General features: G+C 45.5%; 1 protein-coding gene across 1 annotated transcript in view; it reads right to left on the bottom strand.

Annotated features, from left to right (window-relative positions):
• dhx35 (DEAH-box helicase 35) overlaps window positions 1-26,096 on the bottom strand; it is a 93,144-nt gene that overhangs the window by 21,559 nt on the left and 45,489 nt on the right. The window contains exons 7-13 of the mRNA XM_070896326.1: window positions 24,859-24,928; window positions 18,262-18,321; window positions 14,012-14,124; window positions 13,282-13,378; window positions 10,082-10,240; window positions 5,804-6,014; window positions 1,523-1,647 (exon numbers count right to left, since the gene is read on the bottom strand). Of these exons, the coding sequence (XP_070752427.1) occupies window positions 1,523-1,647; window positions 5,804-6,014; window positions 10,082-10,240; window positions 13,282-13,378; window positions 14,012-14,124; window positions 18,262-18,321; window positions 24,859-24,928 (835 nt within the window). The remainder of the gene's footprint in view (window positions 1-1,522; window positions 1,648-5,803; window positions 6,015-10,081; window positions 10,241-13,281; window positions 13,379-14,011; window positions 14,125-18,261; window positions 18,322-24,858; window positions 24,929-26,096) is intronic.

Here is a 26,096-nt window from a genome sequence, read left to right as displayed (position 1 = left end):
TCTAGGGTATGCCTCGTACTCTTCATTATAATACTCTCTGATATGCCCTGCACCCCTCACCAGTGCTCTCTGATATGCTCCATCTCCTTCACTGTAACTGTTACTCTGACACGACCGGTACAATTTACTTTCCCTCCTCAAGTCGTTCATTTCTACGAGAGTTGGCTCGCTTTGGATATTTTGTCCGGGTGGCCATTCTTCACGAGACACTGAGTGCCAACAGGCCATTCAGCACTCAACAACCAAATGCACAAACTGACTAGCAAGGTCACAGATCTGTGATCAGGAGTGGGAACACTGGCTAATTTTCCCGTCTCTATTACGCACCCAGGCTCAGTGGTTGTCAAATGTCTGCAGGCTGCCCCAACCAAAAGACGCTCACGCCCCTCTAGCTAAGGAGGGCAGTGGTAAGTCTGCAAAAATAATCTCTCGCCTTCACTTCTGTTTGTCCAGCTGTGGCTCAGTGCATAGCATACTCTCGCCTCTGAGTCAGAAGGTTCTGGGTTCATAGTTCCACCCCAGAGACTTGAGCCCGTAAATCTAGGCTGACACTGCAGTGCAGTGCTGAGGGAGTGCTGCACTGTCGGAGGTGCCGTCTTTCGGATGAAACGTTAAACCGAGGCCCCGTCTGCTCTCTCAGGTGGACGTAAAAGATCCCATGACACTATTTCGAAGAAGAGCAAGGGAGTTATCCCCGGTGCCCTGGCCAATATTTATCCCTCAATCAACATCACAGATTTTCTGGCAATTAACAATTTCTGTTTGTGGGAGCTTGCTGTGTGTAAATTGGCTGCCGTGCTTCCTACATTACAACAGTGGCTATACTTCAAAAAGTACTTTACTGGCTGTAGAGTGCTTTGGGACGTCCAGTGGTCGTGAAAGACACTATATAAATGTAAGTCTGCCTTTCTTCTCTTGAGCTGCTTCCGTCGATGTGGTGAAGGTTCTCCCACAGCTTTTGTTTCTTTCTCTCTCGATGTCCCCTTAACGTTCGTCTCTCCTCACTCACTTTTCACCTCTTTCCGCTCCTCCAACTGTGCTCTTTCACTCTGGTTCTGCAGCATGACAGGGGGGGGGGGCTCACTTCATCAGTCAGAGAGATGGTACACACTGCAGCCACGGGGCGCTGGTGGTAGAGGGAGTGAATGTTTAAGGGAGTGCCAAACAAAAGGCTGCTTTGTCCTGGATGGTGTCAAGCCTCTTGACAATCGAGGCATTAAATGCTGAGGCAATTACCTTAGATCGTCACGGTCATATTTTTATAATGTCCATTGCCAGAATGTAAAGAGTGAGCTGCTTTGACAATGGAGTTCTCGCGCCTTGCACCATTTCCTGATTCAGAAAACCTCTGTCGAAGTTACGTTTCGCAATCAGCCACTAGAAACAGCAAGCTGCTCTGGCCATCATTTTAAGCTCTGGCTTAATCCACAAGCTTCACATTTCAGTTCTGCAGGCCACATGCACAGGATTATATTCACTTGATAATAAATAGACGTTAGCTGGAGATAGAGTAATTACTTACAGACAGAAAATTGAATCTCAGCACATTGTCAATGCCCAGTGCTTTCAGCTGGAGTATGACTGGGGCCAGGTTGCTGCGTTGCATCTCTGGCACTGTGGATTCTGGAAGCTTCTCAAATGTTTCCTCTAAAGTAACATAGGAGTAGAGAAAAAAACAGTTAGCATTCTGGCCTGCACTCCAAACTCCACCAGGTTGCACACTAAAATATCAAGAAGCTAGAGAACTTCCATTGTTTTGTATGCAGCTGGCACTATAACAAGGGGAGACGTTTCACACATTTAATCCCCAGTACATGCCTCAGAACATGGAAAGACAAAAGATTACGTAGGATATACAGCACAGAAATAGGCCATTCGGCCCAACCAGTCCATGCCGGCGTTTATGCTCCATTTAAGCCTCCTCCCATCTTTCCTCATCTAACTCTATCGGCATAACCCTTTATTCCCTTCTCCCTCATGTATTTATCTAGCCCTCCCTTAAAGGCATCTATACTATTCGCCTCAACCACTCCCTGCGGTAGCGAGTTTCGCATTCTCACCACTCTCTGGGTAAAGATATCACAAGGTAATTCCATGCATTTCAGTAGTCTAATATACTGTCCACAAATCTGGGTGAAGCAAGTGACGTTAACTCTGCATTTGACCGGCTGCACTGAAGAGTCCAGGTTCCAGATAATAACACACAGACAGGAGAAGCTGATAAATTGACACTGGGATTCCTTTCATCCTTTAGATTGATCCAAGTGTAAAGTAAGACTTGCATTTATGTAGCGTCTTTCACGACCACCGGATGTCCCAAAGCGCTTTACAGCCAATGAAATACTTTTTGAAGAGTAGTAATATAGGAAACATGGCAACCAATTTGCGCACAGCAAGCTCCCACAAACAGCAATGTGATAATGACCAGGTAATTTGATTTTTTGTAATGTTGATTGAGGGATAAATATTGGCCAGGAGACCGGGAATAACTACCCCGCTTTTCTTTAAAATAGTGAAATGGGATCTTTTACGTCCACCCGAGAGAGCAGACGGGGCCTCGGTTTAACATCTCATTCGAAAGACGGCATCTTCGACAGTGCAGCACTCCCTCAATCAGCCTGGATTTTTGGGCTCAAGTCTCTGGAGTGTGACTTGAACCCACAACCTTCTGACTCAGAGGCGAGGGTGCTACCCACAGCTGATTAGGGAGAAGAGAAATCATCCAGGGTTTCATTCTGCTTATCCCTATCCAATGACCCCTTGCTGTAAAAGGTGTATGTGTGTGTGTGTGTGTGTGTATATAGAATAGGAAGATCAATTTTCTTTTATTCAAAATATTTACAAAAAATTATTGTACAGAAGCAAATGTATAAATGCACCGCCCAGTTGCATAGACCAGAAAGTCTTCAGTTCAATACTTGATCTGTGATTGGTTCATAAAATCATACAGCACAGAAGGAGGCCATTCGACCCATCATGCCTGTGCCGGCTCTTTGGTAGAGCTATTCAATTAATCCCACTCCCCTGCTCTTTCCCCATAGTCCTGTAAATATTTTCCTTTCAAGTATTTATCCAATTCACTTTTGAATGATACCATCGAATCTGTTTCCGTCACCCTGTCAACCAGCGCATTCCAGATCATGAATAAAAAAATGCTTCCTCATGCCACCTCGGGTTCTTTTGCCAATCACCTTAAATCTGTGTCCTCTTGTTACTGACTCTTCTTCCAACGGAAGAAGTTTCTCCTTATTTACTCTATCAAAACCATTCATGACTTTGAGCACCTCTATCAAATCTTCTCTTGTCTGATCTCACGAAGCAACTGTTGGGGCACGACAACTGGGCTCAGTCACCCTGGGCTACGGAGGGGAAATAGATCAGCAAGGGTTTCCTTTCACAGTTGGTATCCAGTGCCTCCCACTGGAAAGTACGTGAGGAGGTTGAGCTGTAAAGCTTCCCCTGGTTGAACAGCCTGCTGACATTCTGGCCCCGATTTTAACTCCGGATGGATTCCCCACTCAGGCCCGAGTTAAAATTACAGTCGGGTCTCAATGATGTCATCGGCAAAGAAGGCCCCTGTTGGCTCTGGGTGCCTGCTTGGGAGAGCAGGTTAAAATTGCAGATGTTGCGATCATGGCGGCTTTCGGACAGCTAAGAGCCCAGGGCGATTTTAACTGCCCACCCGCCAGGTGAGCGAGTGGGGTTAAAATCGCCCCCCTCACTGTCTAGGCTCAGAGATGAAGAACAGGCACTTGGGTGAGGTACTAAATAGCTGTCGGTGCCATTCCCACAAGTACATCCCAGCAAGAATCAATGCTTCTGATGAGGAGGAGTGAATACTGAGAGGAAAAAAATAGTTATGCAAATGTTACTGTCGTCCTTGACAAACAAGCAGGATCTAGGCGAACCCATCAGTTTGGCATCACTGAGCCAAGCTACTGCTGATGTAATCACAGTTAATTAATTACAATTTTACAGCATGGGTAAATGACAGTTGTAAATCAAACTTGTATTAAAGCATTGCTGGATTTTCATTTCATACTCAGGTTATAAGCAATAAGCTTTTATAATCTGCCTTTGGGATTTTTTTTTAAAAGGAGTTTTCCTCTAAACAGATTATCTGCTCATTATCACATTACTGTTTGTGGGAGCTTGCTGTGCGCAAATTGGCTGCCGCGTTTCCTACATTACAACAGTGATTACACTTCCAAAAAGTACTTCATTGGCTGTAAAGCGCTTTGGGACATCCGGTGGTCGTGAAAGGCGTTCTATAAATGCAAGTCTTTCTTTCTAAATATGGACTGCCCCTGGCCCCGTGATGGTCAGTATATGGATTTAAAAGGATTATTTTTTAACTGTCGAGCACATATTGTACCTCATGACCATGACATCGAAACTGTCACAACAGGTCACTGCAGAAAAAGAAAGTAAATTGCGGACTATTCAGAATTAAGCTTCCCAAATCCATTTTCTCATTCCTTTGTAACTAATGGAAAACTCGTGCTGAGGTATAATTGTACAGGGACCAGTTCTTGCCCATTTTAAATGGGGATTCTTCATGAGTGAGCATAGAGAGTGAATGTCAATAGGATATTCTACCATGGAGGCAGCACAGCCAAGCCAAATTGTATTCTCACCCAATGCACACACGCTCTCCTCTCCATCACTAAAGCCACCTACTTCTACCTCCGTAACAGCATCTGTCTCCACTCCTGCCTCAGCTCATCCACTGCAGAAACCCTCATCCAGGCTTTTGTTACCTTCAGACTCGACTATTCCAGCTCTCTCCTGGCCGGCCTCCATCTTTTACCTCACCTCATCCAAAACTCTACTGCCCGTGTCCTAACTCTCACCAAGTCCCGTTCACCCATCACCCCTGTGCTCGCTGACCTACATTGGCTCCCGGTCCAGCAACGCCTCGATTTTAAAATTCTCATCCTGGTTTTCAAATCCCTCTGTGGCCTCGCCTCTCCCCATCTCTGTTGACCTCCTCCAGCCCTACAACCCTCCTAGAGCTCTCTGTTCCTCCAATTCTGGCCTCTTGTGCATCTTCAAATTCCTTCGTCCCACCATTGGTGGCCGTGCCCATCAACTGTCTAGGCCTTAAGCTCTGGAATTTTCTTCCTAAACCTCTCCTCGTCTCTTTCCTCCTTCATAGAAATATATAAAATTCTGACGGGACTGGACAGGTTAGATGCAGGAAGAATGTTCCCGATGTTAGGAAAGTCCAGAACCAGGGGTCACAGTCTAAGGATAAGGGGTAAGCCATTTAGGACCAAGATGAGGTGAAACTTCTTCACTCAGAGAAATGTGAACCTGTGGAATTCTCTACCACAGAGAGTTGTTGAGGCCAGTTCGTTAGATATATTCAAAAGGGAGTTAGATGTGGCCATTACGGCTAAAGGGATCAAAGGGTATGGAGAGAAAGCAGAAATGGGGTACTGAGGTTGCATGATTAGCCAAGATCATATTGAATTGCGGTGCAGGCTCGAAGGACCGAATGGCCTACTCCTGCACCTATTTTCTATGTTTCTATGTAAGACATTCCTTAAAACCTACCTCTTTGTCCAAGCTTTTGGTCGTCTGTCCTAATATCTCCTTATGAGGCTCGGTGTCAAGTTCTGTCTGATAACGCTCCTGTGAAGCGCCTGGGGACGTTTTACTACATTAATAGGCGCTACGTAAATGCTATTTGTTACTGTAAAGCTCCCGGCCTGTAATGGCTCAGTTACAGGTCTAACTGTCGGATCGGGTGAGCTTCTGACAGGTTTGAAATGAATGCTACCAACAGGTACTTTCTCACCTGTACACAGCCTGAAGCACTTCCCTGAGCGGTTTCGGCCGGCACGCCCTGCTCGCTGAGATGCAGACGCCTGGGAAATTGGAGTTACCACGAGGGACTCGATACCCGTCCTGGGATTGTAGGCTCTCAGCTTCACAAAGCCGCAGTCAATGACGAAAACGATCCCGTTAATAGTGATTGAGGTTTCTGCAATGTTCGTGGCCACCACTATCTGTCGAAGGAAATGAAAAAAATATACAACCAATGCTGCATCTTTATAAATAGTGGCTTAGAGTACAAAAACAAGGAAGCTATGTTAAACCTTTATGAATCACTAGTTAGGCTTCAGATGGAGTATTATTTCAAATTCTGGGCACCACACTTTAGGAAGCACGTCAAGGCCTTGGAGAAGATGCAGAAGAGATTTACTCAAATGGTACAGGTGCAACGTCCCGAATCCGGAACTCCGAAAACCGGAATTGTCTAAAAATCGTACATTTCGGCGAGCAGCGAGAAGTGGAGGATTGGTGGGTGGCGAGGTCCGAAATCCGGCAAAACCCAAAATCCAGCACAGATTCGGTCCCGAGGATTCCGGATTTCAGACTATTGATTTTCTTGCCTGAAATCCGCAAAAACCGGCACGGACTTTGTCCCGAGGATTCCAGATTTCAGACATTGTACCTGTACCAGGGATCAGGGACTTCAGAGACTGGAGAAACTAGACTGTAATTCGTAGAGCAGAGAAGTTTAAGGGAGATTTAGGAGCGGTGTTCAAAGAGAGTAAATAAGGAGGGTCGGTAACCAGAGGACACAGATTTCAGGTAATTGCCAAAAGAACCAGAGAGAAGATGAGGAGAATTCTTTCTAGGCAGTGAGCTGTTGTGATCTGGAATGCGCTGCTTGAAAAGGCGGTGGAAGCAGATTCAACAGTAACTTTCAAAAGGGATGTGGTGTATTTAGATTTCCAAAAGTCATTCGATAAGGTGCCACACAAAAGGTTACTGCAGAAGATAAAGGTACGCAGAGTCAGAGGAAATGTATTAGCATGGATAGAGAATTGGCTGGCCAACAGAAAGCAGAGAGTCGGGATAAATGGGTACTTTTCAGGTTGGAAATCGGTGGTTAGTGGTGTGCCACAGGGAGCGGTGCTGGGACCACAACTGTTTACAATATACATAGATGACCTGGAAGAGGGGACAGAGTGTAGTGTAACAAAATTTGCAGATGACACAAAGATTAGTGGGAAAGCGGGTTGTGTAGAGGACACAGAGAGGCTGCAAAGAGATTTAGATAGGTTAAGCGAATGGGCTAAGGTTTGGCAGATGGAATACAATGTCGGAAAATGTGAGGTCATCCACCTTGGAAAAAAAACAGTAAAAGGGAATATTATTTGAATGGGGAGAAATTACAACATGCTACAGTGCAGAGGGACCTGGGGGTCCTTGTGCATGAAACTCTTTTTGGAGCAAACAAAAAAAAACATTAAACCGTGCCCCCCGATCTGGGGGAAACACCAAACATTTACAGGCCCTTTTATTTTTTGTGCTATTTTTTTTAGGCACAAAATAGTATTTTTTCTCCAAGTGCCCCCTATAAAAGGGGAGGGGGACACTAAAAGCACTGGCAATTAAAACAAATTAACTTAAAAACATAAAATCAAATTAAAATTTGGTTGCCGGGCGTGATGATGCACTCCAGTCCCTCCGGTGCCCACCTCTCGCGGAAGGCCGCGAGTGTACCGGTGGACACCGCGTGCTCCATCTCCAGGGACACCCTGGACCGGATGTAGGCGCGGAAGAGAGGCCTTGTGCATGAATCCCAAAAAGTTAGTTTGCAGGTGCAGCAGGTAATCAGGAAGGCGAATGGAATGTTGGCCTTCATTGCGAGAGGGATGGAGTACAAAAGCAGGGAGGTCCTGCTGCAACTGTATAGGGTATTGGTGAGGCTGCACCTGGAGTACTGCGTGCAGTTTTGGTCACCTTACTTAAGGAAGGATATACTAGCTTTGGAGGGAGTACAGAGACGATTAACTAGGCTGATTCCGGAGATGAGGGCGTTACCTTATGATGATAGATTGAGTAGACTGGGTCTTTACTCGTTGGAGTTCAGAAAGATGAGGGGTGATCTTATAGAAACATTTAAAATCATGAAAGGGATAGACAAGATAGAGTCAGAGAGGTTGTTTCCACTGGTCGGGGAGACTAGAACTAGGGGGCACAGCCTCAAAATACGGGGGAGACAATTTAAAACCGAGTTGAGAAGGAATTTCTTCTCCCAGAGGGTTGTGAATCTGTGGAATTCTCTGCCCAAGAAAGCAGTTGAGGCTAGCTCATTGAATGCATTCAAATCACAGATAGATAGATTTTTAACCAATAAGGGAATTAAGGGTTACGGGGAGCGGGCGGGTAAGTGGAGCTGAGTCCACGGCCAGATCAGCCATGATCTTGTTGAATGGCGGAGCAGGCTCGAGGGGCTAGATGGCCTACTCCTGTTCCTAATTCTTATGTTCTTATGTACGACTTAGATTTATACATGAATAGGAAATATTTGCAGGGCTATGGGGAAAGAGCTAGGGGAGTGATTGTAATTCACTATCCAATTAGTACCCAAAGAGCCAGCACAGGCACTTTTGTGCTGTATGATTATGATTCTATGCTGGTTTTCCTCATTGTTCCTGCTTTAAAAGATTAAAGGCACAGCGCCATATGCTGGCGCAGTGAAGTACTGCGCCACAGAAAACTAGCGTGGGAATGGATTGCTTGTCTTGTTATATAGGAAATAATTTTAAAAATACCGTTTTAATTTTTTTTGTAGATTGTGGGGTCATCCAGTATTTCTCGCCCCTCCCTAACTTTACTGTGCACAGTTTTGATCTCCTTAGTTCAGGAGGGATATACTTGCATTGGAGGCAGTTCAGAGAAGGTTCACTAGGTTGATTCCTGAGATGAAAGAGTTGACTTATGAAGAAAGGTTGAATAGGTTGGGCCTATACTCATTGGAGTTTAAAAGAATGAGAGGTGATCTTATTGAAACATCTAAAATACTGAGGGGACTCGACAAGGCAGATGCAGAGAGGATGTTTCCCCTCGTGGGGGAATCTAGAACTAGGGAGCATAGTTTAAGAATAAGGGGTCGTCATCCATTTAGAACTGAGATGAGGAGGAATTTCTTCTCTCAGAGGGTCATAAATCTGTGGAATTCTCTGCTCAGAGAGCTGTGGAGACTGAGTCATTGAATATATTTAAGATTTTTGATCGATAAGGGAGTGAAGGGTTATGGGGATTGGGCAGGTAAGTGGAGCTGAGCCAAAGATCAGATCAGCCATGATCTTATCAAATGGCGGAGCAGGCAAGAGGGACTAAATGGCCTACTCCTATTTCTTATGTTATGTTTTGCTCTGCTGCTATCCCATGTGCATCAGATTCTGCACTGGTGAGACATTACCTGCAGATAGTATTAATTTCAAATAATTCTGAAGCTCAGTTGATCTGCCTGTTGAATGAGCCAGTGCAGTGGCAGCACAGTTCTCTCGCTACTGGGTTCAAGCGTCACTTTGGGACTCAAGCACATAATCTAGGCTGACAATTCAGTGCAGTCCTAAGGGGGTGCTGCATGGTCAGAGGCAGCATTTTTCTGAGGTGTAAAACTGAGTTTCCATCTGCCTGTTCATAAAAGATCCCGGAGCATTTTTCAAAGAAGAGCAGGGAAGTTCTCAAATATTGGCCAATATTTATCCCTCAACCAACACTGCCAAAACAGATTAACTGGTCATTATCTCATGGCAATTTGTGGGACATTGCTGTGTGCAAATTGGCTGCCACATTTGTCGACATAACAGCAGTGACTACACTTCAGAAATAATTTTCTAGCTCTAAAACACTTTAAAACATTTTGAGGATGTAAAAGGTGCTATATAAATGCATTCTTTCCTTCTTTTAAAGGCGTTGGCTATTTTGACAGGGTAAAGGCCATTGGATACCTTTTAGTACCTCAGCCATTCTTCATGTATTACCCTAGTTAGCGAGTGCAGGCAGACTATTCAACCATATAGGGCATCCCCGCCGAGTTGATTCTGTCCTTTCCTGATACCCACAGTCTCAGAGATAGCGACTTAGATAGGAACAAGAATCTCGGGGGATTTTCCGCTCCCCAGCTCAGAGGCATCAACAGCAATGTGTCCACTCTCACCCTGACTGAAGTCAGCGACCTCACGACAGATTGATGCAGTAAATATAAGGACGGGACTGGGAGCCACTGGCAATTTCTAACAAGAGATGTGTGAGTGTATTGCATTCCCACCTTCCTGCAGTTCGGGGACATCCTTTCAAAGACTTTCATCTGTTCGCAGGAAGGCAGCCCAGCGTACATAGGGAGAACACGGAGGTGCTTCTTCATCCCGCTGCGGGAGAGAGCACGGGCATGCTCGATCACCATGGAAACCACCATCTCCACTTCCTCCTGCAGAAAGAAAATACGGCTGAGAAGGAATTTTAGTGCAATAACTGGTGTTCCTCTGCACCTTCTTTCCTCCACCACCATGTTAAAAATATCTGAAACCATTCTAAAATTGTGCCTATTTTACTTTCTCCATCTCATTCTGTGCCGCACATCATTGCTCCTTATACTTCTGTTCTGCATCTTTTTTTTCTTCATCTACAAAACACCAATATCTTTACTTCTCTCTATGTTCTATTTTTAGCACAGTTGTTAAAAACAGTTGCATTCTTCGACAGCACCTCCCAAACCCGCGACCTCTACCTCCTAGAAGGACAAGGGCAGCAGGCGCACGGGAACACCATCACCTCCACGTTCCCTTCCATGCTACACACTATCCTAACTTGGAAATATATCGGCCGTTCCTTCATAGTCACTGGGTCAAAATCCTGGAACTCCCTCCCTAACAGCACTGTGGGAGCACTTTCACCACATGGACTGCAGCGGTTCAAGAAGGTGGCTCACCACCATCTTCTCAAGGGCGATTAAAGATGGGCAATAAATGCTGGCCTTGCCAGAAATGCCCACATCCCATGAATGAATAAAAAAAATAATTCCTACCTGGGCTATTAGCCCATTCAAAATTAACAGGCCAACAATTGCATTCACACAGCAGACATAAATTTCAACAAAGATGTTAACCAATGTGTTACAAATAGCGCACAGAGGGAATTAAAGCCACATGGACTGCAAGATTCACATCCATGACCTCACATTTTACTGCTAAGAGCTGTCCATATGATCTATAAATGAAATCACTGTATTCAAAATAAACAAGTGTACGAACATACGAACAATGACAGACAGGTAAAGACCATTCAGTCCATCGAGCCTGTCCCGCACAATTGTAATACCTTGTGTAGCATAACTTATACACTCCACCCCACCCCAAACCATGTGATCTCCTGGGAGAGGAAAAAAAAACATGGAAAAAAAAACCAGGCCAATTTGAGAGAAAAAATCTGGGAAATTCCTCTCCGACCCATCAAGGGCGATGGAAATTGGTCCAGGAGATCACTCTGGCCCTGAATTCCCTGCAGTACCTAGCTTCTGTAAGAGGTGATCTCCGCCACACCCAGAAACAAATTCAGTTTTCGCTTGAAGGAATTCAGCGAGTGTGCATCTACCGCATGAAACGGCAGCTTGTTCCAGAGGTCTACTATTCTCTGGGAAAAGAACCACCTCCTGACCTCTAACCTAGATCGAGCCTTATACAACTTAAATTTGTGACCCCTGGTCGTCCTAACCTGTTTAATTGAAATAAACTGGAACACAATCTATTTGCTTCATTATCTTATAAACCTTAATCAGATCTCATCTCCATCTACGCTGTTCCAAGGTATAGAGTCCCAACTCTTTTAGCCTATGATGCAAAATAGAGGGTCTCCAATCAAAATACATTTCATCATGACAAAGGCAGATGCTATTTGCTTTGAAAAATTGTATATTAAAATTGATCTTTATACCCTGAACCTCAATTGTTTTAGATCATCAAATTTTCTCACAGTTACAGGTAGAAGACATCACCTACAAATTCCCCTCCAAGTTGCACACTATCCTGACTTGGAAATATATCACCGTTCCTTCATCGTTGCTGGGTCAAAATCCTGGAACTCCCTCCCTAACAGCACTGTGGGAGCACCTTCACCACACGGACTGCAGCGGTTCAAGGCGGCGGCTCACCACCACCCTCTCAAAGGCAATTAGAGATGGGCAATAAATGCCGGCCTTGCCAGCGACGTCCACATCCCATGAATGAATTTTTTTTTAATTACTTTAATCCAAGTAAGTCAATGAGTGAAGATTACAAGAAGAAATAAGGCTTAAAGATTATTTACATTAAGGCCTATAACGACTTAAAGGCAAAAATATCCTGTCAGTAATTATATTTTCCCACAGATTTGCTTTCCCCTTTAAGGTAGTACAGGTTTTTGTCATTGGTTTCAGAACCAGAGGTAGGAAATACTATATGGTTGCTTAGCAGCAAATATTATTGTCAACAACTTTTCCCTTACCAGCCTACACAACTGAAAAATCAATGGGCTCTGCAGACTCTAGTTTCTTCCAGCAATGGCATTTGTTATCATGCACTGCCTCTGGTGCATCTCTCCCCTCAACTGGTGATTACAATACATTCAACTACAAGGAGCCAGCTCCCCTGATGGTTCAGTGAGGTTAACTAGTAACTGAGTCATACAGAACAGACTTAGCCGTTAGTGACACATCTGCTACAAAGCAGTCCGCTTGATCAGCACCCTATCTATCATCTTAAACATCTACTCCCTCAGGTGCATGGAAACACCAACACCTCCAAGTTCCCCTCCAAGTCACACACCATCCTGACTCGGACATACAATCGCCATTCCGTCATCGTCACTGGGTCAATTTCCTGGAACTGCCTCCCAAACAGCACTGTGGGAATCACCATTGCCACATGGACTGCAGCTGTTGAAGAAGACGACCCACCACCTTCTCACGGGTAACTAGGGATGGCCAATAAATGCCGGCCTTGCCAGTGGCGCCCATATGCTGAGAATGATTACCAGGAGAATGAATGCCTGGACCAAGGAGAGGAGAACTAGTCAGGCATCTTGTTCCTTGTCACTGTCCAGTGCCCCCACTAAAAGCACACGTATATGAGTGGGAACGGGATCAGACTCGGCTGTGATCACCCATGTTTCAAGTAGCCCGTTGACCCTCGCACATCAACAATGGCTACTTGACCAAAATACTGGAGAGTGCCCGTGTAATGGTGCCTAGCAAACCTTCAGAAGAGATAAAGAGGGGAGAACACTGGCAAACAAAGGTTGTGGAGGGGCAATCTGCAGGGTTTATAAAGTCAGTGTGCAATCCCACCAGAACCTTTACTACAACAATTCTCCCACAGGGAATAAAAACAAAAGCCGCAAGACTCAAGGTAGCAAGTTGCTTTTTCAGCCTTGTTGTCACCCATGCTCGAACCGATTGACAAGCCATAAGCATTTAAAAGAACTGGGAAAAAGTACCTGTCCAGTTAGAAACGCCAGGATATCCCCATCAGTCTCATTCTGGTGGATTTTTGTAACCGTGTCCACTGTAGCTTTCACATAATCGGGAACTGGGCTGAAAACAGCAAAGAAAAAAAAAGCAGTTTTCCAATAGTCAGGTAAGGCTTGAAGAGCTTTGTGCGCAATTTACTGATCGAGTGGCGAGAAACAAGTTGCGCCGATGATAACCCTTCCCCCGACTTGAGGTTCCAGATTTTGGCCATGCCCTTAGAAAGAAGCAGCGAGCAGAGTGGATGTTAAATCAGAGAATGAGTCACCCACAGCACCTCCTGCTAGTTGGACTAAGGATGTTTGTTGATGTTCTCCACGACAAAATGATTTGGAATGAGAGAAACTTAACACATTGAAATGAAAGTACATTTTGAAAATAGGACAAAATAAATTGAAATAGCGCCGTGGCAACGGGGGGAGGGAACATGGGGAGAAGTGAAAAAAAGGAAAGAGCTTGCATTCATAGAACACTTTTCATGATCATGGCATGTCCCAAAGTGCTTCACAGCCAGTACAGTACTACTTCTAAGAAACATTGTAACTATTGTGCACAGCAAGGTCCCACAAACAGCAATGCGATAAATTATACAGCACACCAAAGAGACTATTCGGCCCATCGGGCCTGTGCCGGCTCTTCGAAAGAACCATCCAATTATTCCCGCTCCCCCTGCTCGTTCCCCGTGGCCCTGCAATGTACCTTAAAGTATAAAAAATGTCAACTGGAAACGTCCGACCCTCCACGGTGAGGATGATGCATGTGTCCTTACTGTGGTCTGTGGTCTCATTCAGATTGAAAAAACTTCGAAATTTCTGCAATAAAGAAAACAACAAAATAACATGATCATCAGGGACCCAACAGGGCAATCAGCCAGAGATATCGCAGAATGGTTACAGCACGGGAAAAGGCCATTCGGTCTGTCGAGCCCTTGCCGGCTCTCTGCCAGACCCACTCCCCCGCCCTTCCCCCGTAGCCCTGCAAATGTTTTTCCTTCAGATACTTATCCAATTTCCTTTTGAAAGATAAAATTGAGTCTGCCTCCTTTCAGGCAGCACGTTCCAGAACCTAACCACTCGCTGCGTTAAAAAAAAGTGTTTTCTTACGTCGCCTTTGGTACTTTTGCCATTCACCTTAAATCTGTGTCCTCTGGTTCTCGACCCTTCCGCCAATGGGAGCAGTTTCTCTCTATCTACCCTGTCCAGACCCCTCATGATTTTGAACACCTCGATCAAATCTCCTCTCAATCTTCTCTGCTCCAAGGAGAACAACCCCAGCTTCTCCAGTCTATCCACGTAACTGAAGTCCCTCATTCCAGCAATAGGAGCAAAACACCGAGAAAGGCCCAAAGATGAAATACTGAAGTATTTCTCACCAGTAACATTTTTTGCAGTGACTTGGAACATTTTTCATTACTGCAGGTGTTGTCGCATCAAGACACGGTAACCCCGTAACCCTCTGGTGCATCTCTCGCCTCGACTGGTGATTACAATACATTCAACATAGGTTACTATGTTGGCCAATTGCAATGACCCACCCACTGCCCCAGCTGAAATCAGCAAACACTGCTAGCAGAGACTGGGGATCAGATAGCATGGCTTAAATACACGAGGTGGGTTCTCCCAAATGTCCGCTGTAACCTCAGCGGAAGATCTATAAACCCCCAGAAATCTCCGGAGATCCCGCTGAAGTTATGGGAGAACCTCCAAGGAAATTACCTCCACCCTATTATGTATAGGGAATTGGATATTTACTTAAAAAGATAAAGGTTATCAGGGCTATGGAGTGAAGGTTAAGAGATGACCTAATAGTGATAATTTTCAGTGATGCTTTGTTCTGTTTTTAGCACAGAAATCACATCCTTTAGTTGGTGGAGAACTATCAGACGGTGGTGATCGTTGGTGAAACCGGATGTGGAAAAAGCACCCAGATTCCCCAGGTTGGTATTAGCGACTATCTCTCTCGGAATGACTCGTGACTGCGGCAAGTGATGTGTTACCACAGAGATCCACTCAGAAACACTTTCACTGCCGTTAGTACGTTTTATATTAAATTGTGGTACGTGGGCAGCCAATCGCTCTACATACAGTAACTTTCAAAAGGGAATTTGATATTTACTTGAAAAGGAAAAGTTTACAGGGCTATGGAGAGAAGGTTAAGAGGTGACCTAATAGGGACCTTCAAGATGATGGGAAGTTTTGATAGAGTAAATAGGGAAAAAATGTTCCCTCTGGTGAGTAGAGGCTATAGTTTCAAAATCATCAGAAAAGAATCTAGAGAGGAGATGAGGAGAAGTTTGTTTCACTCCGAGTGTTGTCGGGATCTGAAACGCTCGACCTGAAAAGGTGGTGGAAGTTCATTCCATAAATTATTTTAAAAGGGAGTTGGACTCGTACGTGAGCATGAGGAACTTACAGGGTTACGGACAAAGAGCGGGGATGTGGAACTAAACACGACTGCTCATTCAAAGTGCCAGCACAGGCACGACGGGCCAAATGGCCTCCTTCTGTGCGGTAAGTTTCTATGATTCTATGAATGGGGAAAGAGCAGGGGATAGGGACTAATTGGGTAGCTCTTTAAAAGAGCTGGCACAGGCACAATGTGCCGAATGGCCATTATCATTCTAAGCTTAGAAATTCATGGGGTTGTTATGGGTTTCTAAACCAAATTGCTTCAAATCTTCTCCAAAACATTCTGCTCTTTTTTTGGTGTCATTTTACAAGACTGAAAAAAAGCCACAGCAAAAAAATGGGGTGGTTTACTCTGCCTTTAGTGTCCAGTGCTATTGAGCTTCAGCTAATAATGGAGCGAGTGTTTAAAAGGTGGAAGGATGTTGTTTGGAGAATTAGTTTCAGTGGAGAAGCGCTTTCCTTTTAATGTGCCTTCCACAGTGAGCTGTCAAAAAATGTGAAGTGTATATTGAGAGAAATCTTTAACAATACTGACTGCTTCTTTCTCACCCCTCCACCCAGTTGTGGACAATATAATAATAACTTTTATTTATATAGCACCTTCAACGTCCCAAGGCACCACAACAGTGTTACAAGACAAAACAGATAAATTTGACCCCGAGCCATGAAAGAAGAAATTACGGCAGATGACCAAAAGCTTGGTTAAAGAGGTAGGTTTTAAGGAGCATCTTAAAGAAGGCAAGAGAGGTAGAGAGGCGGAGAGGTTTAGGGAGGGAGTTCCAGAGCTTCGGGCCCAAACAGCTGAAGGCAACCGATGGTTGAGCAGTTATAATGAGGGATGTTCAAGAGGGCAGAATTTGAGGAGCGCAGACATCTTGTGGGGTTGTGAGGCTGAAAAAGATTATAGAGACAGGGAGAGGCAAGGCCATGGAGTGATTGGTAAACAAGGATGAGAATTTTGAAATCGAGGCATAGTTTAACCGGGAGCCAATGTAGGTCAGAAAGCACAGAGGTGATGGGTGATCGTGACTTGGTGTGAGTTAGTACACGGACTGCTGAGTTTTAGATGACCTCAAGTTTATGAATGTGGGAGGCCGGCCAGGAGTGAGTTGGAGTAGTCAAGTCTGGTAGTAACAAAGGCATGAATGAGGGTTTCAGTAGCAGAAGAGCTGAGGCAGGGCGGAGGCTGACAATGTTACGGAGGTGGAAAAAGGCGGTTTTAGTTATGCCGCGGATATGTGGCTGGAAACTCATTTCAGGGTCAAATTTGACACCTAGGTGGCAAACAGTCTTGTTCACCCTCAGATTGATGCTTGGGAGAGGGATGGAGTTAGGGAACACAGTTGATAGCAGGGACCAAAGATAATGGCTTCAGTCTTCCCAATATTTAACCGGAGAAAATTTCTGCTCATCCAGTACTGGATGTCAGATGAGCAATTTGACAATTTAGATTCCAAGCAGGGGTCGAGAGAGGTACATCAGCATACATGTGGAAACTGACTCCGTGTTTTTGGGTGGTAGCTCCAAGGGGCAGCATATAGATGAAAAATAGGAGGGGGCGAAGGATAGATCCTTGGGGGACACCAGAGGTAACGATGTGGGAGTGGGAAGAGATGGCATTGCTGGAGATTTTCTGGCTACGATTAGATAGATAAGAATGGAACCAGGCGAGTGCAGTCCCACCCAGCTGGACGATGGTGGAGAGGCGTTGGAGGAGGATTGAGTGGCCAACTGTGTCAAAGGCTGCAGACAGGTCCAGAAGGACGAGGAGGGATAGTTTGCCTTTGTCACACACATAAAATATGTAATTTGTGACTTTGATGAGAGCCGTTTCTGTACTGTGGCAGGGGCGAAAACCAGATTGAAGGGATTCAAACATTGAATTCATGGAAAGATGGTCACAGATTTTGGAGGCGACAACACGTTTAAGTACTTTGGACAGGAAAGGGAGGTTGGAGATGGAGCGATAGCTAGCAAGCAAAGTGGGGTCAAGGATAGTTTTTTTGATGAGAGGGGTGAGGACAGGAGATTTGAAGGAGAGGGGAACAGTACTGGAGGAGAAAGAACCGTTAACAATGTCGGATAACATGGGAGCCAAAAAAGGAAGTTGGGTTAGTTTAGTGGGAATAGGGTGAAGAGAACAGGAAGTGGGTCTCATGGACAAGGTGAATTTGGAGAGATCAAGAGGGCAGATCAAAGGGAACTAGAGAAAGATATGAGTATCTGTCGGAAGCTGGCTAGATAACGGAGGGCCGAGTGATTGGTGTGACACAGCCCCGTAAGGTGGCCGCAGTTTCAGTCAATAGCTGGCTTGCATTTTGTTTCGCTCAGATAAGCACGAAAGTATGCCAGGACAGGGGCGAGCGATCTTACAACTGACCTCCATGAAAGTCTGTTGGACTGAAATCTTATATAGATTGGTTTAGTGGTATGATTATGGGCATGGCACTTTGCCAAGCAAGTTTGAAGGATTTATAAATAAAAATCACTTGTAGCCAATGTTTCCCCTAATTTCACAATCATTGTAACTGTAAGACATACCTCTGCATCCAGTGTAGCAGAGGACACAATGAGTCGAAGGTCACCTCTTTTCTTCTGAATCTACATAAAGGAAGAAAAAAATATATGATGAATAATGCATTTTGGCCACAATTAATGCATTTTTTAAAAGTATTTTTGTACTTATTTTTCTGTAAACAAGAATTCTGTTTCAGTTCTCTCTCATCAACATTCTCTCTTTTTTTTTTAATCCTAAAACTGTTGATTCTTTGCTGGGGAACAAAAAAAAGCGCCTTTCATGATTTCAGGGTGTCTCAAAGCAGTTTACGACCAACGAAGTACTGTTGAAGTGCAGTCACTGTTCCAATGCGGCAGCCAATTTACGCACAGCAAACTCCCACAAACAGCAATGAGCTAATGACCAGATAATCTGTTTTAGTGATGCTGACTGAGGGATACACATTGGCCAGGACACTGGGGAGGGCTCCCTGCTCTTCTCTGAAATAAGAACATAAGAAATAGGAGCAGGAGTAGGCCTTTCGGCCCCTTGAGCCTGCTCCGCCATTCAATGAGATCATGGCTGATCTTCTACCTCAACTCCACTTTCCCGCCCAATCCCCATATCCTTTGATTCCCTTAATATCCAAAAATCTATCGATCTCCGTCGTGAATATACTCAATGACTGAGCCTCCACAGCCCTCTGGGTAGAGAATTCCAAAGATTCACCATCCTCTGAGTGAAGACGTTTCTCCTCATCTCTGTCCCAAATGGCCGACCCCTTATTCCGAGACTGTGACCCCTGGTTCTAGACTCTCCAGCCAGGGCAAATATCCTCCCAGCATCTACCCTGTCAAGCTCTGTAAGAATTTTGTATGTTTTAATGAGATCACCTCTCATTCTCCTAAACTCTGGAGAATATAGGCCGAGTCTGTTCAATCTCTCCTCATAGAATAATCCCCCCATCCCAGGAATCAGTCTGCTGAACCTTCGTTGCACTCCCTTTATGGCAAGTATATCCTTCCTTTGGTAAGGAGACCAAAACTGTACACAATACTCCAGGTGTGGTCTCACCAGGGCTCTATATAATTGCAGTAAGATGTCTTTACTCATACTCAAATTCTCTTGTAATAAAGGTCAACATACCATTTGCTTTCCTAATTGCTTGCTGTACCTGCATGTTTACTTTCAGTGCACAAGGGTACCTCTGAACACTAACATTTTCTAATCTCTCACCATTTTAAACATATTCTGTTCTGCTATTTGTCGTACCAATGTGGATAACTTCACATTTCTCCACATTATGGGCCCAAGTTTCCACATGATTTGCACCTGATTTTTAGGAGCAACTGGTGGAGAACGGACTATCTTAGAAATCGCAATTCTCCACATAGTTTTTTCTGCAGTTCTAGTCATATATTCCATTTGCCATGTTCTTGCCCACTCACTTCGCCTGTCTATATCCCCTTGAAGCCTCTTTGCATCCTCCTCACAACTTACATTCCCACCTCGCTTTGTATCATCAGCAAACTTGGATATATTACATTTGGTCGCCTCATCAAAATCATTGATATAGATTGTGAATAGCTGGGGCCCAAGCACTGATCCTTGCGGTACCCCACTAGTTACAGCCTGCCAACCCGAAAATGACTAGTTTATTCCTACTCTCTATTTTCTGTCCGTTAATCAATCCACATGCTAGTATATTACCGCCAATCCCATGAACACTAATTTTCTTTAATAATCTCTTGTGTGGCACCTTATTGAATGCCTTCTGAAAAGCCAAATACACCACATCCACTGGTTCCCCCTTATCTATTCTGCTAGTTACAACCTCAAAAAACTCTAACAGATTTGTCAAACATGATTTCCCTTTCATAAATCAGTGTTGACTCTGCCCAATCCTATTATTATTTTCTAAATGCCCTGTTACCACGTCCTTAATAATAGATTCTTGAATTTTCCCTACTACTGATGTCAGGCTAACTGGTCTGTAGTTCCCCGTTTTTTCTCTCTCTCCTGAAATAGTGCCGTGGGATCTTTTACATCAAGTCGAGAGGGCAGACCGGTTTAACGTCTCATCCGAAAATCGGCACCTCCGAAGGTGCAGCGCGCCCTCAGCACTACAGTGAGATGTCAGTCTAGATTATGTGCTCAATCTCTGGAGTGAGGCTTGAACCCAGAGTGTTTTGTCTCAGAGGTGAGTGTGGTACCCACTGAGCTAAGTCTGACACCTATCGTCCCACAGATGTTGGTGCATCGTCCAAATGACCCACTTTTCAGCTGTGAACTTTGACAGTGAGGGTTGGCAGACCCTCGACCACAGGGGACAACACAGCTGAGCTGATCCTTTACTCATCTGATGTCCACACGTGCAATTCCACCACAGATCACCAGGTGGCGATTACTAGCTGCCGATCTTTAGTGGGAACTCTCATTGATTTTCCAGTCTCTAGTTTAGGTTTAATGACAAGAATATATATTTATACAGCACCTTTAATGTACAAAAATGTCTCAAGGTGCTTGACAGAACCATAAATAAGAACAAAAATGGACACCAAGCTAAAGAAAGATGTTAGAAGGTAACCAAAAGTTTGGTTACAGAGGTGTGTTATAAGGAGGGATGTGTAAGAGAGGGAGGCGGAGATGCAGAGGGGGTTAAGGAGGGAAGGCATGGCTGCCATGGTGTCACAAAGGGAGGGGGATCGCACAAGAGGCCAGAGTAGAGAGAGAGATTAGGTGGGGGGTGGGGGGTGGGGGGGTTTGTAGGGCTGAAGAAGGTTCTTAAGACATGGAGGGGCAAAGCAATAAAGGGATTTAAACACAAGGATGAGATGTTAATGGAAACACTGGGGACCGGGAGCCAAAGTACGCCATCATTGTAATGTATGCACCTGCGAATATGCTCACAGGTTTGTAGAGCTGTTCATGGATGGGAGCGGGTAGGTCCGAGGGCCTCCTCGTAGTACTGCTCCTGGGCACGGCCAAGGGTGCCATCAGCCGGTCCAGGCAGCGGGCGGCCGAGGGGGTCATTCAGCCTGTCTGCCTGCCTCTCTTCCGCGTGTACATCCGAGCCAGGGTGTCCTTAGAGATGGAACACGCGGTGTCCACCGGTACGCTCGTGGCCTTCCGCGAGAGGTGGGCGCCGGAGGGACTGGAGTGCATCATCATCCCCGGTAACCAAATTTTTATTTGATTTTATATGTTTTAAAGTTTAATTTGTTTTAATTGCTGGGTTTTAGTGTCCCCCTCCCCTTTTATAGGGGGCACTTGTATTGTATGTTTTAATGCCAAAAAAAAGCAACAAAAAAAAACAGAAACAAAAAGGCACTTGTTTACTGTTTGGAGTGTCCCCCAGATCAGGGAGCACTTGTTGTTAATTATTGTTTTCTGCAAAAGAGTTGTAGAGCTGTTGAAAACTTCCCTCGGGAGCCGGCGCCTCACTTCTTGAGCCTCCTCCGGAAAATCCCCTCCGTGCTTTTCAGTTCTGCGTCGAGGGGATTCCTGTACGGGCTGCTCTTGCACACTCCCCACGTTGCCACCCTCGTCTGCCGTCCGGACACGCCATGGCGCACCATCTTGCCGTCCGGAGGAGGCGGGGGTCCCCAATGGAACGCTCTCTTTGCGGGAGTCCTCCCTCTATTTATTGGGGACTTGGCCTGGAGGGTGTTGCACGGAGCAGTCCTGTACAATAAGTATTCAAGTCGGTTCACGGGCTCCCAGACCGCCTGTAATTTCTGCGGTCTAGAGGAGTCCGTGTTCCATGTGTATGTTGAGTGTGCGAGGTTGCAGCACCTCTTCCAATATTTGAAGGGGCTGCTCCTCAAATTCTGGCTGCACTTCAGTCCCACGCTCCTGATCTTTGGGCACCCTGTGCGGAGGGGAGCGGGAAGGTCGGAAGGCCTCCTCGTAGGACTGCTCCTGGGCATGGCCAAGGGGGCCATCAGCCAGTCCAGGCACTGGCAGTCGAGGGGGTCGTTCAGCCCGACTGCCTGCCTCTCTTCCGTGGTTACTTCCAAGCCAGGGTGTCCCTGGAGATGGAGCACGCCATGTCTACCGGTACGCTCGCGGCTTTCCGCGAGCAGTGGGCGCCAGAGGGACTGGAGTGCATCATCACCCCCGGCAACCAAATTTTAATTTGAACCACATGTCTAAAGTTTAATTTGTTTAAATTTGCCGATTTTAGTGCCCCGCCCACCTTTTAGCCAGGGGGGACTTGTATAATTTGTGTTTTTGGTGCCCTCAAAAAAAAACAAGGGGGCACGTGATTGAAAGTTTTTGGAGTGTGACCCCCCCTTTAATCAGATAGTTGTAGAGCTGTTGAGTTGGGAGTGGCTTAGCCAGTCACATGATTTTCACAAGTCTCAATAAAACCCCAGCCAGTTGGGTTCGGGGGATCCATGATGAGGCAGGTGCTTGTGAGCCTGGTGGATGGACTGGTAATGTGCAGTGTGACTGTTAAACCTTTTGCTAATAAACTAACTAATTTTTTCATAGCAATGTGTTGCTATGAATTCTTAAGCAAAGAACCCACGAAGCAAATACATTACAATTATGAACAAGGAGATGGGTGAGCGGGACACGGCGGAGAATAGAATACGGGTTTTGGAGAAGCTGAAATTTACAGACTGTGGGTGAAGAGAGACCGGATGCCAGGAGAGCATTAGAATAGTTGATTCTGGAGTTGATAAAGCATGGATTAGGGTTTCAGCAGCAGATAGGCTGAGGCAAGGCTGGAGACAGGCAGTGCTATGGAGGTAAAAGTAAGCGGTCTTTGGTGATGGAGAGTATATGGAGTCGAAATCTCAGCACGGGGCGAAATAGGACAATCCCGGGCTGAGCTTCAGTCTTCGAGTGATTAACTGGTTCGTTGACCTATGTCGGTTCCCGGTTAAGCAACGCCTCGATTTCAAAATTCTCATCCTTGTTTACAAATCCCTACAAGACCTCGCCCCTCCCTTCAGCCTTACAACTCTCCCCCCCCCCCCCCACCCGAGATGTCTGCGCTCCTCAAATTCTACCCTCTTAAGCATTATAACTGCTCAACAATTGGTGGCTGTGCCTTCAGCTGCCTGGTCCTAATCTCTGGAACTCCTCCCCAAACCTCTCCGCCTCTCTATTTCTCTTTCCTCCTTTAAGATGCTCCTTAAAACCTACCTCCATGACCAAGCTTTTGGTCATCTGCTGTAATTTCTTCTTATGTGGCTCGGTGTCAATTTTTTTTTTATATATAACACTCCTGTGAAGCACCTTGGGACGTCTTACTACGTTAAAGACACTATATAAATACAAGTTGTTGTTGCTTTTGAATAAAAATGCAGCTCATCCAAGACCGAATATTGGCCGAGCAGCCTGACACCCAGAGGCAGTGGAGGGGTTGAGAGAGGTGGTGGAGAGGTAGAGCTGGGTGCAGTCAGCAAGCATGTGGAAGCTGACGCCGTATCTTGAGATGATGTTGCCAAGGGATAGCATGTAAAAGGAGCGGACGGTGGCAAGGATGCATCCCTGAGGGACTCCAGAGATAATAGCGCAGAGGTCGATAGAGAAGCCATTGCGGGAGATGCTCTGGCTATGGGCAGATGGGTAAAGGCAGAACCCAGTAAGCAGCAGTTCAAATGAGCTGGACAACAGAGGCTGAGGAGTTGGAGGAGTATGGTGTGGTTGACCGTGTGAAAGGCTGCGCAGAAGTCAAGGAGGATGAAGAGGGATAATCGACCACCGTCACAGTCACAGAGAATTTCATTTCTAACTTTGTTTCAACTTTGTTTTAAAGAGATTCAAACATGAAGTTGCAGGAAAAACTGGCATGAATTTGAGAGCTGACAAGAGAGTCAAAGATTTTGGAGTGGAATGAGAAATTGGAGATGGGGCGGTAGTTTGCAAGGACAGAGGGGGTGACGGTGAGGTTATATTTGAAGTTGGGGGTGATGCCGGTGGTTTTGAAAGGGTGGGGGCAGTACCCGAGGAGCGAAATCCATTCACAATGTCAGCTAGCATGGGGTCCAGAAAAAAAGTTGGGTGGACAGCAGTTTAATGGGAATGGGGTCAAGGGAGTAGGAGGTGGGTTTCATGCACAAGCTGAGCTTGGAGAGGGCATAGCATGATAGGAAAGAAACAAGGGGCAAACATGGATTCAGGGTTAGGGCCGTCAAACAGAACTGACATATTGAGGGCTGCATACTGTACGAAAGATATTTCATCTTATCAACTTGTAAATGAAAAACCATCCACACATGAATCATCAAAACTCTCTAATCGCCTTAGAAACAACTGGCTTGTAACCCCTCCCACAAAGTATCAAGAAAAATGCCAGAGATAAGTGGAAAAATGTTGCAAATCCGAGAAAAGGGTCAACACCCAAAATATTATTGTGACGAAGGGTCTTCGACCTGAAACGTTCTCTCTCCACAGATACTGTCTGAGTATTTCCAGCATTTTCTGTCTTTATTATTAATCCATTGCTTCTCTTTTCGGATGGCAATGGATCTGCTGTGTATATCTAGTATTTTCTGTTCTTAGATCAAGAAACGACAAACTGAAAATGTAATCTCCTACAATCTCAGATCATATATTTCAAGAGGAAAACATCCCGATGTTTTCATTAAGCAAACATATGTCAAATTGCATTACAGATGCCTGACCTTTCTTAATAAGCCAATCGCGATGTCTGTGTACAAGGTTCTTTCGTGGGCCTCGTCCAGCAGGAGAACACTGAAAGTAACGGAAAAGACGAGAACTCGTGAGAAAGTCAGGCAACATGAAACACTCAAACTTCACCATGTCTCCTCCCCGCGAGGAGGTTGGTTATTTATCACAAGAAGGTTGGTTAAGAAGGCATACGGAATACTTGCCTTTATTAGCCAAGGCATAGAAAACAAGAAAAAACAAGAGCAGGGAGGATTATGCTTGAACTGTATAAAACACTATAGCTGGGCCACATGTAGGAACTCCTACATGGCAAGCGATCCCCAGGTGGGCAGAGGAAATGTTTCAAGGACAACCTCAAAGCCTCGTTGATAAAGTGCAACATCCCCACCGACACCTGGGAAACTCTGGCCAAAGACCGCCCTATGTGGAGGAAGAGCATCCGGGAGGGCGCTGAGCACCTCGAGTCTCGTCGCCGAGAGCATGCAGAAAACAAGCGCAGGCAGTGGAAGGAGCATGCGGCAAACCAGACTCCCCACCCACCCTTTCCTTCAACAACTGTCTGTGACAGAGATTGTAATTCCCATATTGGACTGTAGAGTCACCTGAGAACTCACTTTTAGAGTGGAAGCAAGTCTTCCTCGATTCCGAGTGACTGCCTATGATGAGAGTACTGCGGCAGTTCTGGACACCACATTACAGGAAAGATGTGATTGCATTAGAGAGGGTACAGAGGACATTTACGAGGATGTTGCCAGGACTGGAGAATTTTAGCTATGAGGAAAAATTGGATATGCTGGGGTTCTTTTCTTTGGAACAGAGCAGGCTGAGGGGAGACATTATTGAGGAATATAAAATTATGAGGGGCCTAGATAGAGTGGATAAGAAGGACCTATTTCCCTTAGCAGAAGGGTCAACAACTAGGAGGTATAGATTTAATTGGTAGGAGGTTTAGAGGGGAGTTGAGGAGAAATATCTTCACCCAGACGGTGGTGGGAGTCTGGAACTCACTGCCTGAAAGGGTGGTAGAGGCAGAAACTCTCACCACATTTTAAAAATGTTTGGATGTACAGTTGAAGTGCCATAATCTACAGGGCTACTGACCAAGAGCTGGAACGTGGGATTAGGGTGGATAGCTCTTTGTCGGCCATGGGCCGAAATGGCCTTTTTCCATGCTGTACATTTCAATGGTTCTATGATTACAAATGTTTCAGCATGGCAAAGGGTATTACAA

The sequence above is a fragment of the Pristiophorus japonicus genome, chromosome 12 (genome assembly GCF_044704955.1).
Source record: "Pristiophorus japonicus isolate sPriJap1 chromosome 12, sPriJap1.hap1, whole genome shotgun sequence".
Lineage (NCBI taxonomy): Eukaryota > Metazoa > Chordata > Chondrichthyes > Pristiophoridae > Pristiophorus > Pristiophorus japonicus.
This window is presented reverse-complemented; position numbering and strand designations above follow the sequence as displayed.